Here is a 16,655-nt window from a genome sequence, read left to right on the forward strand (position 1 = left end):
TATAAATAGGTTTAAAAATTTATCCTTGTTATTAAAAAATATTTGAATAATGAATTATGATTTTTTTTGGTTTGAATTAATTAAATTTTTCTAATATATAATATTTAAAATTACTTATTTATTAAAAAATATAATAGAAAAATATTTTTGTGTTAAATTAAAATAAAATTATTAATATTTATTATTATATTCTTTTATTATTTTATATACTATATATATTTTGTTAATATTATAATTTTTATTTTATTTTATTATTTTCATTATATAAAATTGAATGTTGTCATTAATAGTATAATTAAATATTTTTAAAATTATAAATAAATTTATGTAATATTTAATTTTTTATATTGTAATAAAGTACATGAATAAGGGTGTTTTAGTAAAATATAACTATCCTACATAAATCTCCACAAATCTCTTCATTTTGTGAAGAATGGAAAAAACTCTCCACCCTCTCCCTCATCCACTCCCCCACCCTCAAAACCATGGAAACAAACACAAAAAACACTCTCTCCCTTCTCCCACTTGGAAGCAAACACACCCTAGATTTGTAAACAAAAAGAGTATATCATCAGCAAACTGGAGTAAATTCACATTTACATTTACATTCCTTTCTGACTCTTGAAAACAAATTCTTACTCATTGCTTCCTTGTATTACTTTGACAATGAGTACGATATAATTGTCTTAAAACATGTTTAAGTAAGATGATATTTTAGATGATCGAGATATACTCGGATATGTAAGGTCTCGAATGATTTATCAGCTAGACCTATTAGTTTTATGTAGTACAATAGTATTTAATAATATAAATTTTTAAAGTTAGTGAAAGATGAATTTATTTAAATTCAATGTCTTGTCACATATTACAGATTATGTATTTAAATTTTCATAAATGTTAAATAGAGCTTTTTTTATAACATGTTAAATTAAGCCTTGAAAATTTGATTATATAATGTAAACAAGCAAAATTGTTTCTTATAAAGTGTAATATACATATTTCTATATTTATTGTATTGTTGAATTATAAAATATATATATATATATATATATATATATATATATATATACTTGCAAGCTGGACCAAATTTTTACGTATATCAAACCAACCTCTAAAAATCATTTTAAAAGTAAAGAAATTTATTTAGTCATTTTTATAAAATTATTAAAGTAATTTTAATTTTATACTAAAAATAAAAATATATAATTTAAAAAAAGTAAGACTTAGCTTTTTCCATTCAATCAATTAGACCTTTTCAATATTCTATATCCTTTTGGGGTCACCTCAATATTCTTTCTTTTATCCTTTTGAGATTTATATACACTATTTACTCTTAATAATCAGTAACAAAAAAAAAAAATACTATCAACTATATCTTACTATCATATTTTTTTATCTTTTCCTCTAAGCACTCACAATTTCAATCTTATTCTATTTTGAATTTTATTTCAACCACTTTAAAAAAAAAGTTCGTACTTAAAAATAATCTTCTATATATATACGATAGTTTAACTGTTTATCTATATACGTACACCATGGTTTAACTAATATATTGAAAATTTATATATATATATATATATATATATATATATAGAGAGAGAGAGAGAGAGAGAGAGAGAGAGAGAGTGAGAGAGAGAGAGAGATATGCGTTGATAATAATTTTTTGATTAATTAAAAAAGAAAAAGTCAAGAACACCGAAACGGATTTATTAAGTGGAAGAAGTTGGAAGGGTCCCCTTGCATCGCGAATAAGTGTGACGTGTGGCGCAGAGTGGCTTCTTCCTCAATACTCATTCCTTCATTTCTTCATTCCTTCATCATTCTATCCAATGCAAAGTCTTCGCTATAAACCAAGTCAATCGGATCATAAACTATCCATATTTGAAATCTGAGTTACTATTTATCGTCACAATAACAACAAAATTCAGAACTCTTGTGCGTGTTCCATGCCAAGCCTTCAAACTTCCAGCTGTGAATCAAATCAAATTTCAAAAACAAACAACCAATTTCCTTTTACTTTAATCACACAGAATATATCCTTACCTTGCCCTAACTAGCCACATTACCATCCAATCAAATTTACTCACCTTCACTCTCCCTATCATCTAATCAAGAAAAAGATATATTACTCTCCTAAGCTTTGGGTTCCCTCTCTCTCTCTCAATCTAGATATATACAACAAAACAAATCTTTGTGTACACAGTAAGCAAACCCTAGAACCATCCTGGCCCACCACAACGCTCTCCCTCACACATTCACATTCAAATCAATAAACCCTCACCCTCCCGCACATATATATACACCTCTTCCTCATCCTCTTCCTTCTCATTTTTCCATACGTTTCATTGTTATGTGGGTATTCTTTTGCTTCCATTTATCATGAGCAACATCCCAAGATCTCTCACCGACTCTTCCCTCACTCTCTTCAACCTCGCCATATCATCCTCTGATCCCTGGCCTTTCTCACTCGTTTTCTTATAACCTTCATCCCCCTCTCTAACTCAACCTTCGCTTTTGCTCTTGCTCTTTTTCTTTTACCTTTTTTCCGCTGCCTTCGTTACTTTCTTTCTCCATATGGGGATCCTCACCGATCATCATACCACTCCAAAACAACACCACCACCATCATCATTACCACATAAGCTTTCACTTGCACATTCCTCACCTCCACTTTCACCACCAGGAGAAGAAGGACCCGAAGGACGTGCCGAAAGGGTGTTTGGCGATCTTGGTAGGGCAAGGGGAGGAGCAACAGAGGTTTGTGGTTCCGGTCATGTACATGAACCACCCACTGTTCATGAAGTTGCTGAAAGAAGCTGAAGATGAATACGGGTTCCAGCAGAAAGGCCCCATCACCATCCCTTGCCACGTCGAGCACTTCCGCACCGTCCAAGGCATCATCGACAGGGAGAACTGCCTCCACCATCACCATGCTTGGTGCTTCAAAGTTTGATTCTGTCAATTAATTACTCCACCAACATTAATTAAAATCGTGTACATCTCTTGTTTATTTTTTGTTTTTGTTATTGTTTTCCGATTCTCCGCAACACCAGAATGTGGTGTTGGTTTAATGATGTGACAACGACGAAAATATTGGATCTCAATTTGCATGATTTTTTGTTTTTGCTACATTTCTTTAATCGTTGGAAAATTAAATGACAATATATATATATATATAATGTGATCGGTAGTATACATCATTCTCTCTTTGTTCTCTCAATCTTACGTATAATGTGAACGAAGTAAATTGAATTGAAGTAGAGATAGATAGAGATGCCCTTAATCATTATTTTTCATTAAAAAAAGAGAGAAAAGAAAGCATATAGCTGTTGGTTTGTTGGACGTAGGAAGCGTGAAAGACACGGTTGGAATATGGAACAAAGATGAGTTTGCGTAGACTTTTTCTTTTTTTTCATATTCTTTCATTAATTCTTTATATCAACTTAGAAAGCCTGAGATCTGGTTTATTTATCTCATAATTATTATTGTGGCTGAAAGAGGACATGGGTTATGAGAGGGCCCATGAACAAAATTTAAGGTCTTCATTTTTAAGATGGAATTAATAATGATGAGGTTTCCTTTTTCTGACTTGTAATCGAGTATATATGAAGTGGCTTGTGGGGTGATTAGGAATTGCAAACCAAGTTTGGTGAGCGTTTTAGGTTAAAGAGATTTGGCGTGCACACTTCCCATTACTTGATCACAAAATTGAAGGAGAACAAATGGATTTTGATAGGAGTGTATAAGATAATTTTATCAAAGAACATGATTATATAAAGTTTTTGTCTTTTGGCGTCAGAAAGCAAAGTGGTGTACTTGCACATTCTATTCTTAAGCTGTCAAACAAATCAAACGGGGATTAATTGGGGTCAGCAATCCTAATAATCATATTTATTTTCCTATGAATGTGGGCGATCTTGACTTTGAACTTTTTTAAAATACTTTTTAAGGCTAATCGGGTTTTGAGGTTGTGGGTATTCACCAATTCCTTTCCAAAGTCATCACATTTGGTTGGCTTTATTTTTTAAATTAAATGTCTTTATTTCAAAGAGCATAAGCCAGCCAAACATTTCTATCCCTTTTCTCTCGTTCATACTTGCAAATCAAATGTTTACACTTGTTACATGCTTCAAAACTTTTTTAATCGCCACAAATTAAGTTACTTATATCCTTGCCAAATGTTCATACGTGAATATTGAACTTCCGCGTTAAGTATGTGTTGCAAAATTTTAAATAAGCATTCTTGTATCATTATTGAATTGAAGAATTTGATGACAGTGATATATGGAGTAAAATAATATTTTATGAAAGTTGCGTCTTTCTAAATAAAAGGGAGCCTTTTAAAATACAGATTTAGGTTTTTCTGATACGTAAAATAATTGGAATTTGATAATAAATTTAGCAGTTGAAATTTTACTAACTTTAGTAATTTATTTCCGTGACAGTTTTATATATCAATAATTGTTATTTAATTTGTTTTTCTAAAGTTCACTGTTGGGATTAGTCTCATCGTTAAAATACATAACTACGTGAAGTGGTTGGGATTAAACTAACGATGAAAATTTTGGATAAAGTACGTGATGAGGTCATACATCATTCGAAACTCTTTACCATTAAGGTTCCTGAACAACGCTATCTATTAAATTATTTTCTATTAATAAAAATTAAAACTTTACGATTACATAATTTCCCTGTATTTATATTTTATTATAACATCAACCAACCCTAGAATCTAAAAACTTGAATAGAAGTGGCAGCCCCAATGAGTAATTTTATTTTAATGGTACTTGTTTTAATAAATTATGAAAAACAATATATTATTTTCATTTATGATTGGCACCGTATAAACCTACCCAAATTAGTTGCTGTCTGGCATCTCCCGTGAACATTTATTCAAGCAGTCTGCGTCCATCTTTGTTGGCCAATTCCAATCTGGGTTAGTGCCTTACTGCAATTAGCAGCTTTTTACTTATTCAGACGGTAATCCATCCAGCAATGGAAAACCAATTTTCTCCCTCATCAACTTGTCATCTTCTGCATTCTATTTTTTTTTATATTCTTTTTTCTTAGTCAATTATTACGTAACATTATTAGTTATCACAAATCAGACCCAGTCACAGTTGCAATGGGGACAAACTTTAGTTCGGTAGGTGTTAACTTCCTTTTTGTCTCTATCTTTCCGGGGTTCCCAAATTCTAACTTGTTTTTTTGTCTTTCTGTTCATACTCTTTGTTCCTCGGCTTATGTATTAAACAAGTCTCATCAATCTAATACCTGCACAATTATTTTAGTCCCTTTGAGTACCATTTTTTAATAAACACTACATTTTAATCCATTTGTGTCGTTATTTTACTGGTACGAAAACGAGAAATGTACATCGTTTAAAACGAAGATATGGACCAAATACACTATTTGACAAGCCATGGAAGAAATTGACCAAAGTTCACCGTCGTATATCTCTACCTCAATCTTCAAAAACAAAGTGCGACATTGCTACCATACGATGAAGTTGGCCCAGATAGATGCGTCTTTAATATTCACACGAAATCTTACAAGAAAGCAAGTGCGGCCTTTTGGCTCACAAGTAAAATAGGAGAATTTTGCTTTGCACCGCAAATCACATGAGAAACAAAACAATGTTAGCTCTGTTTTTCCACTATCCACTCCCCAAAACCCCCCCAAAAAATTGCTTAGACCCTTCGTACCATTTTCCTTTCAATTCAAATTATAGAAAGAAAAAAGACACAAACTAATTTCAACAAATATTATCATAATAATTATAATAATAATAACAATAATAATAATAATCGAATCTCCCTTTTGGTTATACTAGCTGTCGGTGTCTTGTATTTGAAGTACGCATTGTGACACCATGCAAAAACTTTGTATATCCGACCAAGCTGAGTTTTCCATCAGATTTTCTGATCCAATCACCCATTAAAGAATAAGCTGACGGACCCAAACTCATCTCCTGAAAACATTATCAAAAGTTTAGTGGGTTATTAATCAGCTTAAAAGACAGAAATAACACAAGAATTTGCAAACCTGAGCCAACTCCTCAACAGAAATGACTCGGTTTCCTGTCTCCTCAAAATATTCAAAAGCTGTGGTAGCAATTCTATCCCATTCTTGATGAACTTCCAGCTGGTATACACTGATAGCAGCTGCGCAAAACTCTTCGAAATCCATTTTTTTATACGAGAGTGCCTCCATCTTGTTTCAAGGAATAAGCATTTCAGATTATTCATTATAATAAATGCACGCAAATAACACAATGCACTTTTTCATAAGAAATAAAACAGATATCATTATGAATAAATAATGGTGGCACTGATCAAGATGCTACTATTGATTTTGCTCTGTCAAAGTTATTCAATTATACATTCCTTCCTGCCCCTATTTTATTTAATGAGCAGGACATTCTGGTACACGATACATTGGGATCAAAGCGGCCACTAAAATGTCATAATGAAGAGAGCAGGAAAATACTTCTATATTGCAAATCAAAGAATACTCACCAGATTTAAAATGTCAGGGGCCCTTGATTCCTTCATGGCATCAGTTGCATTTTTCATGAGAGCCTGTATTTTCTTAATATTTCAGTTTAGGTATTTTGAAACAACAGCAAACGAAACCAACAATAAAGTTTAAACTATAATAAAAGACTAACCTAAGGCTGATTAATTTAATGTAGCAAACAGTAGAGTATAACATATTTACATTATATACAGTAAACAGATAATAGCTTTGTATATCATTCAATATACTAACACACCTTAAAGTTAAAAAGAGGGAATAAAATTGCAAAAACCATGAACTTACAACTCTAAAATTCTCAAGCGAAATGCAGCCATCTTTAGGCTCCAAGAGATTAAACTGTGCTCTAAGGTAGATTAGATCATCTTCCGGCAATGCTCTCGCCAGGGCCTGTATTGACATAAGGAGATGTAAAACAGACAACATTACTCTTGTCCTATTGCCCCCTATCCCCACCAAAGGAGGGGAGGACATAATATTCATTTGTTTTAATGGCAGCATAACAGGTGACGACTACCTTCAATGCTGCACGTCTCAAAGGTGAGGTACGCACATATGACTTTACTAACTTGTAAATCAAAATATCCAAAGGAATGGGATTCTTTTCATTTCTCAACCATGGGTGAGCTGCAAAGTATATAGGAAACTCTCTATTAGCAGGAACCATAGAATAACATTTTGGAATTTCATAGACGAGCAACATTTTATTTAGTAAAACAAGGTTTGGCAAAAAATTCAAATGAAACATACCTAAAGCTTGAGCAGCAGTCATCCTTTTTCTGTGGTCCTTGTTCAGAAGTCTCTTCACAAAGTCTTTAGCTTCTGGTGATATTGATGGCCAAGGTGAATCATCAAAGTTAGGATTCGCTCGTAACACAGACCGGAAAATTCCAGATTCAGTGCGTGCCCAAAATGGTCTACTCCCACATAACAATATGTACGATATAACCCCAATACTCCACAAGTCTCCTTCAACACTGTAAGATCTATGGAGCACTTCAGGTGCAACATAGTATGCACTGCCAACAATATCGTTCAGGCGTTGGTCTGCATATTTATTAAAAGTCAGTGCAGGTAGTGAAAAAATCAATAAGAAAATACTACTCTGATTCTAAGGCAATAGAAAAACCATTTAATTTGAACACTGGAGGTAATCCTAAACCAAGAATTAAAGCATGTGCTAAGACTCGTCCAAACCAGAAAATTAGAGAAAAACATTCGGCAAACAAACTTCTAGAATTATAGCAGAGTTTGAAGAAGGAAATTCAGTGATCAAATATTAAATTCCAAGCTCTCCATTTAAATAAAAAGTTACGGAGAGGAGTTCAACCTAAGCAGCCAAATAATATTACAAAAATCAGAAGTCATAAAGCCCTGTACACATGTACATGCTAACCACATGAACATGTTCATTTAGATTTTGAAGATATGGCCTTTTGTGGGAGTTTGCACAGTTTAACAAAGTTTGGAAGTGTTTGGTTTCTCCTATAATTGTCCACATGTTACCCAACATAAGATGAATAATGATTTTGGAAGGACTAAAACAGTTAGTTGTTACAATAAATAAACAACCCAAAAAAGAAATAAGATCAAAAGGGTATATAGTTACTGAACTTAACTCGCGTCTGCGAGTCTTCAAAAAATAAAATAATATTGTACCTGTGGTAATTTTATCTTATATGTAAAAGTAATTTTACTTTTACACCAGACAACAATCAGTTCTTTTAAAGCTAGTTTTGAAATATCATTCTGAAGCATAAATTAAATATTTAACATCAATTGCAGTGAGGAATTATATCAAAACCAGTAATAGTTTTAAGGTAATGAAAAAAATAATGGACAGTCATCAAAACTGCCGAAGTTAAGAGAAAAACTAGCTTTGTATGGAATATGGTCATAAATTTGGAGAACAAATCCAATTAAAGATCTAAGAGAAACATAAATGGCAATGATATATAAGATCCTCCTTTTTCAACACTACTAGTACCTCTGATCATATAATCTAAATTTTATTTCCACAATAAAACTTAAAGAGAGAAAAACCTATATATCGTACAAAATGTCTACATCAAGCAAATGCCATTTAAAATCATTACTCTCAAGGAACTACAAATTGTATCAAGCACGTGAAATGTTATTAGAAAAATATCAGGCCTGATGAGTTATTAATTACAAGTGTTGAAATTTAATTTTAGATGTCTATTCTAAATTATGACCAATGAATTGTGATACTGCAAAATCTCACTATTCCTTCATTGTAATGTCAATATCTCACAAAATGTTGACCATATTGCACAAGACCATTCTATAATTGATTACATGGTTATTCTCCGGCAGGTTAAATCAGTTTAATTTGACCATGCCTGTGCACTATAATCAAAAGAAGATTGAGAAAAACTACATACGAGAAATTGAGCAACTTGGATACTACTTGAGACTGACTATAGTAGGTTGATTTAGTCATGTTACCTGGCCTAACAAAATCAGATAGCCCAAAATCAATAACTTTCATCACAGCATCATCGTCTTTAGAGACAAATAGAAAATTCTGCAAAGCAAAAATTTTTAGAGAGGTGGCTATAAAATCATAAAATAGCTCATTGAAAAGCACAATCAAATAAATGAGTAATTCAAGCATCACAATGCCATACCTCTGGTTTTAGATCACGGTGAACAACTCCCTGAAGATGACAAAATGCAACTACATCTAGAATTTGTACAAGAATAGCTTTGGCATCATCCTCTGGGTATCTCCCACCTCTTTAACAAATAATTAATATCAAACCAATCCAATTATAATCATGTTATTCAATACCAAACTTCTGTAAGGAAAGTTTGAACAGACAAAAAAATCAACAGATATTAAAAATGACAAACAGCCTTTCAATTTTACCTATCTAGAATTCTGTCAAGTAATTCTCCACCCTCACACAATCTGACAACAATAACAACAACAAACAACACATTGCGTTAGAATAAATGTCTAATTCAACAGTTTAAGGTACCTGTACAAACCAGCTATAAAATCTGTTCATATCACGAGTAATTGAGATGAATTCTTTTATAACCAATAGCTTAAAAAATGTATGCACATAAATGAAGCAGTGAACGAAATATGAATAAAGTCCTAGCAGAACAGAAAGGAAGGTTCACAAATATTTTTTTTCTGCACGTACTCCATAACAATGTAGACGTTGTTGACATCCTCAAATGCGTCATAAAACTTGACCAAATTCTTATGTCCAGATAAGGCCTTCAACATTTTCACCTCCCTCCGCACATCTTCAATTGCTATGGCTGAAGTCATCTGCCATGTAAAAATCAGTTATTTACAGTAACTAACCACCATTATGAAGCATAAATTATAAGGAAAGATTAGCAAGAGCTTGAAAATTGAGTCTTAATTCGTGTTGATGGATAGCATAAAACAAACTATGGAATCTATGACCGTATCATCACAATACATGATTTTCCCACACCAATTATTTACTCTCAAACTCCAATTTGATTGTTTGGAAGGATAATGAAAAGGTACAGAACTAAGGAGTCAGCTTTTTCCGGTCCTTTTCCTACAAAAATCAGCTACAAGAAGCCAAGCAACTCAAAGAAAACTTTTAAATCAATTGATCCTCATAGGGCTTGGACTAAAGATAAAATTCTTATCATCCATCCATAGTTAATAAGCTTCTATTTGTGCCCTTTGTCCAGGATCTTAATTTTCTTCTTCATCTTCCATTCCTTTTAAGCTTATTTGCTATCCTCCAATTTGGCTCATAATGGAGGAAGAAAAAAAAATAATCAGACTCACTATATGGATTCTTTAATTTACAATTAAGCACAGATATGTTTACAGATGATCTAACCGGGGAAATAAAATGATTTTTATCAAACAAGCAAGTAACTTTGGCAACAAGGTCTTGTGCATATCACCTGCTCTATCCGTGTGCTTTGGAACCTCTACCGTTTGAACCACAGCCTAATGGCCGCTGACAGAACAAATGTAAAACATCTATAGATGAGTCACAGTCCACGCATACAGAAAAACTTATACAGAAGCCACACTTTCCAACAACTTGTCCACACTACATAAGTGCAAATTCATCTTTTGCTTACTTGTCTCGTAACATACAATACAACCATTTATGCCACCTTTCCTCAAGAATCTTTGTAATGTTCCCAAGAAACCAACAAGAAATACAGAGGTAAATCCCCGGTTACAAACAACATCATTTGTCATCCTTTTTCATCACAAGTTACCTTCTGTTTGTTTCGGCATTAGATGTGAACTTTAAATATTAAAATCACATCAATTGGGTGAAATAATAAGAAGCTTGGAGTTGTAGCTTTGCTCTGACTAACGTCCAAGTAATTGAAACACGTGCCTAAGCGCAACCAATCACTCGCTTAAGCGACTAATTTCTATTCCCTACTTTCAAACCTCATAAGTTCTCCCATAAAACAAGTCTCCGTGGCATTTTCCTTTCTGATCCCGGTACTAGCTTAGGAAATAACAATAACAATAGTTATTTCAATACCACAAACCAGAAAGTAGAAACCTTGATCACCTCCAACAAACCATTGTGAATTCCTGTGCTCAGCTACCACCACCTCAGTAGGCTCCAATTCCATAACACAATCAGTATATCCACACAGAACATAATTCACACGCGGATGAAAATTCAAACAAATGATGCAAAATCAGTACCGTGACACTACTTTCTCAAGAAGCAGACCTGACTAACAAATTGAGTTTCCAAATCCAAAAAAATAAGAACAAACAATCAATACTAATCACACGCTACATGAAATTCCAGTCCCAAAACAGTGATGCAAGAAGTCAGAAACTGATCCTGAATTGACCAAGAGTCAACGTAGACCATCTCCAACTCCAAGTAAAGAAAGAAAAACATCACACGATCTTCACAATCACAAAAAAGCAAAATCACAAAAACACAACAAACCCTCTCACCTTAGCTTTGGATATGATTTTTACAGCAACGGATTGTCCCTTAAGTTCACCCTTCTTCCCTTTGGCCCAACAAGTGTGACCGAAATGCCCTCGACCAACTTCCTTCCCCAACTCGAACTTCGCCCCAAAATTCTTCCCATAACCGAAACTCTTATCCAGCGACCTCTCTCCCTCACCGCCACCCTCCCCTTGCTCCTCCGGTATAGGTCCTTCCTTCGGCTTCGCCTTCCCCTGCCGCCGCAGCAGCGCCGCCATGATCGGCTTCGCCGGAGAAGGCGGAGGCAGAGGCCACCGGAACTTCCTCCCTGGCGTCTTCGCTGGCGACGGCGCCACTCCGGGCGGGAGAGGGCTCGGGAAGGGGCTCGTGGAAAACGAGTGCGCCGGTGTGTTCCTCCCAGGCGTCGCGCCGGATAGTGAGCTCCCCGAAGCCGGCGGTGGAGACGGCGGCGCGTAATGCGGCGTCTTGGGGCGGTGATCTGCGGGCACCGTCTCGTTGTTGACGGCGATGTTTTTGCTGCAACAATGCCCCATGGCTGCGTTGTGAGGGTGATCGGCGAAGTCAACAAGAGAGAGAGTGAAACAACGTCGCCGGAGAAAATTGACACTGTAGAGAGAGAGAGAGAGAGAAGGTGAAGGAGTAAAAGTAGAAGAAGGAGGAAAGAAAGAAAGAAAGCGAAAGGGAAAGTGTTAAATTTGTAAGGTAAGAGAGAGAGAAAGGATTAATTTAAGATTAATACGACACAGTCCAACTGTATTCATTTATGTGTGAAAGTAAATTGCTTCCTTCGTTAGTTGGAGCTTTCCGACACCTTCATCTCATCTCTCTTTTCCCACTTTCTCTTAATAACACATCTTTTATTCTTACTTTTTTTAATCATTTTTTAGATCACTTTTTTCATTCAATTTCAAAACTTTAGATTCAAGTTTTCTTCAACATTATTTTTTATATCATTTTTCAACATAAAATTCATTTTTCTAAATGCGTTTTACATTAATTTCTTGTTATTTATTGTCGTTTTTAATTTTAAATGATAAAAGTGAATAATTTAAGGTCTATTAGTTAATAATCTATCAATTTCAAATTAACTAATGTTTTAGCATTTTTAAAAAACGTACTTATTGATGTTTTCGGTTTTTTCTACAATAGTTTTGCTTTCAATAAATATTATTGACTTAAAATATTTATAGAAAGTAAAGTAATCTAGAAATAAGAATTTTTTTAAATCAACCTTTATTATAAGTGAGTTTGTTTCTCCTTTTAAAAAATTGATTTTTAATCAAACAAACAGACATATATTATATATTTATCTAATCTATATACCTGTTTTAGAAGAAAAGTTTTTTTGCTATTTTTTAAGAAGCAGAATAAGAATCGGTTTAATTTTTATTAATTTTTTAAAATAAGCGTTTATTTAATAAAATAAGGTGATTTGTATTTTTTTTACATTTTCTTTTAATAAAAAAACTCTATAAGCTTCTTAAATAAGTTACTATTTAGAAAATTACATGTTTTAAACTATCCATCTATTTGTTTATTAAATAAGTGAATTTTGTTCCTAAACAATTATTGTTTGGAAGTAATAATTTTGTTAATTTGAGTAAAAAAAAAGTTTAAAGTTGAGTTGATTTACAAGGAAAAAAAGTAACAGTAATGAGAAATGACAGGCACAACAGTTTAAACCGTTTTGAACGTTTGTGTTTTGTTTGTGTGCAATGTCTACGTAGTTGTGTAAGCTGGCAAACAATAAGCGGTTAACTATGGGTTTTAAGTCAAATAAATCGAACAGAACCGAACCGAATTAGACAGTGTCAATAACCTTGGAGAAGGGGCGAATATACGAGGACTTTTCGATGAAATAAAACCTCTTCTGTTTATATTATTCGGTGTTGAAACATGCAAACATTTTCTTATGGCAACACCAAAACATTGACGCTATGTGCTTAGGATCAAAACTTTTTGTTCAATTATTGTTTTGTTTTGGTCACTCCTTTTTCTTGGGTACGTGGTTCCTCTTTTTTTAGGGCATATAAATGATGGTGGTGGAGCATTCAAAATGGGGTTTCTTGTTGTTGAACTACATTTATTGTAATATTCAAGGGGGAGAAGACACTTGGATTGGATGCAATAATCTCTTTTGATCGTCAAATCCAAATTTGCTAAGTGTTTTAGGGAACATATATACCGTTTTGGAGAAATTGTCAACTGAAGTAACGTACTACTACCAAGTACCATTAACGGAAATGCTACAAAATCAAGTTTTCAAAATTAATGTTTTAATGATATAAAATTTCTAAAAGAAATATTTCATCCAATTTTATTTTACAAGAATTCTCGATTAATTAAAAAAAATAATGTATATATAAATTAATATTAATTTCAACTTAAATAATATGAAATTATATTGAAAATATCAAATCAAGTTTTTAATTAAGAGTTTCACTTTAGAACCTCGTCAATTACCGCAAACGATGTTAATATTTCAATCTCAATTTATTAATTATTGATATAGTGAATAATTATATTGAGATATTATTTATTTTAGAATTTTGAGATATCATGGTTTTCTCTTTAAAAGATAAGTTAAAGAAAAAAATTATTATATATAAAGGGACATTAACTATTTCAATGGATTTAACAGATCTATTGCGTACAGAAATATTTTTTTAAAATTATGAACAAGTAGTGTGTATGGACATAATTCTATTTTGCCATTGGCTTCCTCGTGCTTACTTATTCTATATATAATTTCGCGGGTTTGACCGAGAGTTTTTATTTTTATTTTTCTAAAACACAAAAATATTCTCCTTGTGTTGGAGTTGACTAAAATGTCTCTTCAAATTACGCTAGCTTATAATTGGACCTTTTCTATCTCATTTTAAGTAAACCAAATATTTATTTATTTTAATGAAAATAGTTTACTTTTTTACAAATTATTGTATTTTCTTCGCGTGTACCTTAAGAACTCATACACTTTGATTTCTTATGTCTTGAATAAGATGTTTACGCTAGAAAAGAGTATAATGTTTTTTTTTTAAAAGTATATAAGGGACTTTCTACTGCTTAACTTATATATAACATAAACTTAGCTATTTTTTCTTTTATTTTTTTCTCTTCCAAAATTCTAACAGATAAATTTATCCAAGCATAAATTTAATTGTTTTATTGGTGATGTCACAAGCGATGAAGAAAAAAAAATAGCATATAAGATGAAGTAAAAATGGTACAAACAATGTTATCCTATCTACTCTATTTGCCTGAAATAAAAAATATTAAAAATGATAAAACATAATTAAAATTGTTTTTACCTTTTTTAAACACTTATTTCGATAACAAAATTTAGATAATAAAATATTTGGTTAATAGCGTAAAATTATACTTTAAGTCTAACTCAACTTTATAAAATCGATTTATAAAGTAAGATTTGCATTCATTTATATACTGTTAAGTTTTTATTCAATAACAGTTCGGAGACGTGATAAATCTAATAAACTCTAACTAGGATAAACTTTGTGTGGTTATAATACCAATTATAGATAGAAGCAACCTTATAGTGGTCAGAGAAAGTATCAAAGGTAGTCAATGTCTTCTATTTGTGTGTATTATTTTGCTACTAGCCTTGTTTTATACCTTTCATCAACTGTCCCATTAGTCTTGTATTTTATTTTGAATACTCATTTGCAACCTATGATTATTTTGTCCTTAGAAAAAAAAGGAAATTTTCATGTTTGATTTGACTTCAAAATAGATATCTCATATTGTATAACTTTTCTCTAAGTATCATGTTTTACAACTTTAGAATAAATGTCTGATACAACATGTAAAGAAAAATATATAACAAAATATGTGTAAGAAGATGATAAATTGTTATAAAATAAAATAAAATTCAAATAATATTTAACTCTTAAAATATATTGGAAACGTTAAGATTTAATTAATAATTTTTAGATGCTTAAGTGATATTTTTATTCTAATATAGAGAGATTCATCTTTTTCAAAATTTTGTTTTGTATCATTCATTTAGATTTTAGTTTATACAGTAACAAACTTTTTCTATAAATTGCGTTTCACTGACTTATTTCAATAAAAAAAAAAATAGTTATGAGAACCTATGAAAAGAGTTTATAACTTGTATAGAAGCAACTAAACACAATTTCCTCACTTTTTTTTACTCATACACAAGTTCCTGTATGATTATAAAAACAATTAATTTACATATAAATATTTATATGATAAATATTTAGGTATTATTTGGATATTTCTTCAATATAATAACGTTTAATTGTTTTGTTTTAATTAATTACTTAAATCGAAAGTCTTAACTCTCTTTTTTTGTCACTGGAACTAGTCTGTGTTGGTGTGCAAAATATAAAATTGACGAAGAATGAGGATGAGAAAAATTATACTATTGCGTGCGTTATATATTTTGCATTGACAAAAATTAACGAAATTAAAAATCAATTAATACAAATTTTAATTTAGTAGATGGAGTAGTTGTTAGTCAGAAATGTGGTCTGTGACACAGTAATAGTACTAAAAAACTCAGAAAATTTAGGCACCGCATTACAACTGAGTTGACTCATAAACGAGTGTCACCTTCATTAGGGTTTAGAACCTCAGAATATGTTTATTTGTTAGTATAAACTATATTAATTTATATTTTTTTTACTGATCAAAGAAAATTTGATCAAACACTGCACATAACTTAATTACGCTATTTAACTAATTAATTATTAATTATGTATGCAGACTACCCTCAAAGCGAAAACGCGTTTGAACAAACAAACGCGGTTTCGGTGGAATAAAGCAACGTGGAAACGTAAGCATGACGCACTATAAATAAATGAATGAGGAATCAAGATACATATACAGTATCTTTATCATGAAAATGTACTTAAACTTTACATAATGAATGTTTTTAATCATTGAATTTGTATAAGTATCATCCAGATTTTGAATTGAAATATGAAAATGAATATATTAAAAAAAAATACTAGTTAAAAATAGATAAGCAAGGATCGATGTTTATAATCCCTCCTACTCACGTGAAAAATGGAAGATATTTAACAAGTTTAATATTTAAAAAATAAATTTGACACATTTTAAAAATAAACTAAATTACATTTTACTTTGTTTTATTAGGTAACTTTGA

General features: G+C 31.8%; 2 protein-coding genes across 4 annotated transcripts; one reads left to right on the forward strand and one right to left on the reverse strand.

The window, feature by feature from the left end:
- Positions 1-2,255: 2,255 nt before the first annotated feature.
- LOC137821946 (SAUR-like auxin-responsive protein family) lies at positions 2,256-3,112 on the forward strand. Its single transcript, XM_068626764.2, has one exon. The coding sequence runs from the start codon at positions 2,575-2,577 to the stop codon at positions 2,950-2,952; it is 378 nt and encodes a 125-aa protein (XP_068482865.1). The 5' UTR covers positions 2,256-2,574; the 3' UTR covers positions 2,953-3,112.
- A 2,391-nt stretch (positions 3,113-5,503) lies between these two features.
- On the reverse strand, positions 5,504-12,334 carry LOC137821059 (CDPK-related kinase 4). Of its 3 annotated transcripts, none has more exons than XM_068625476.2 (11): positions 11,506-12,334; positions 9,713-9,843; positions 9,430-9,471; positions 9,188-9,296; positions 9,006-9,084; positions 7,287-7,583; positions 7,054-7,163; positions 6,822-6,926; positions 6,518-6,580; positions 6,045-6,212; positions 5,504-5,970 (listed from the first exon to the last, which is right to left on the reverse strand). In XM_068625476.2, exons 1-11 carry the CDS (start codon positions 12,034-12,036, stop codon positions 5,824-5,826), a joined length of 1,782 nt encoding a protein of 593 aa, XP_068481577.1. In that variant the 5' UTR covers positions 12,037-12,334; the 3' UTR covers positions 5,504-5,823. The 3 variants fall into 3 exon arrangements, with proteins under 3 accessions (XP_068481577.1, XP_068481578.1, XP_068481576.1); XM_068625477.2 differs by lacking the exon at positions 11,506-12,334 and adding an exon at positions 10,467-11,273; XM_068625475.2 differs by having other exon boundaries at positions 7,054-7,583; positions 11,506-12,240.
- Between the last annotated feature and the right edge of the window lie 4,321 nt (positions 12,335-16,655).

This window comes from Phaseolus vulgaris, chromosome 9 (assembly GCF_051622355.1).
Source record: "Phaseolus vulgaris cultivar YP4 chromosome 9, ASM5162235v1, whole genome shotgun sequence".
Taxonomy (NCBI): Eukaryota; Viridiplantae; Streptophyta; class Magnoliopsida; order Fabales; family Fabaceae; genus Phaseolus; species Phaseolus vulgaris.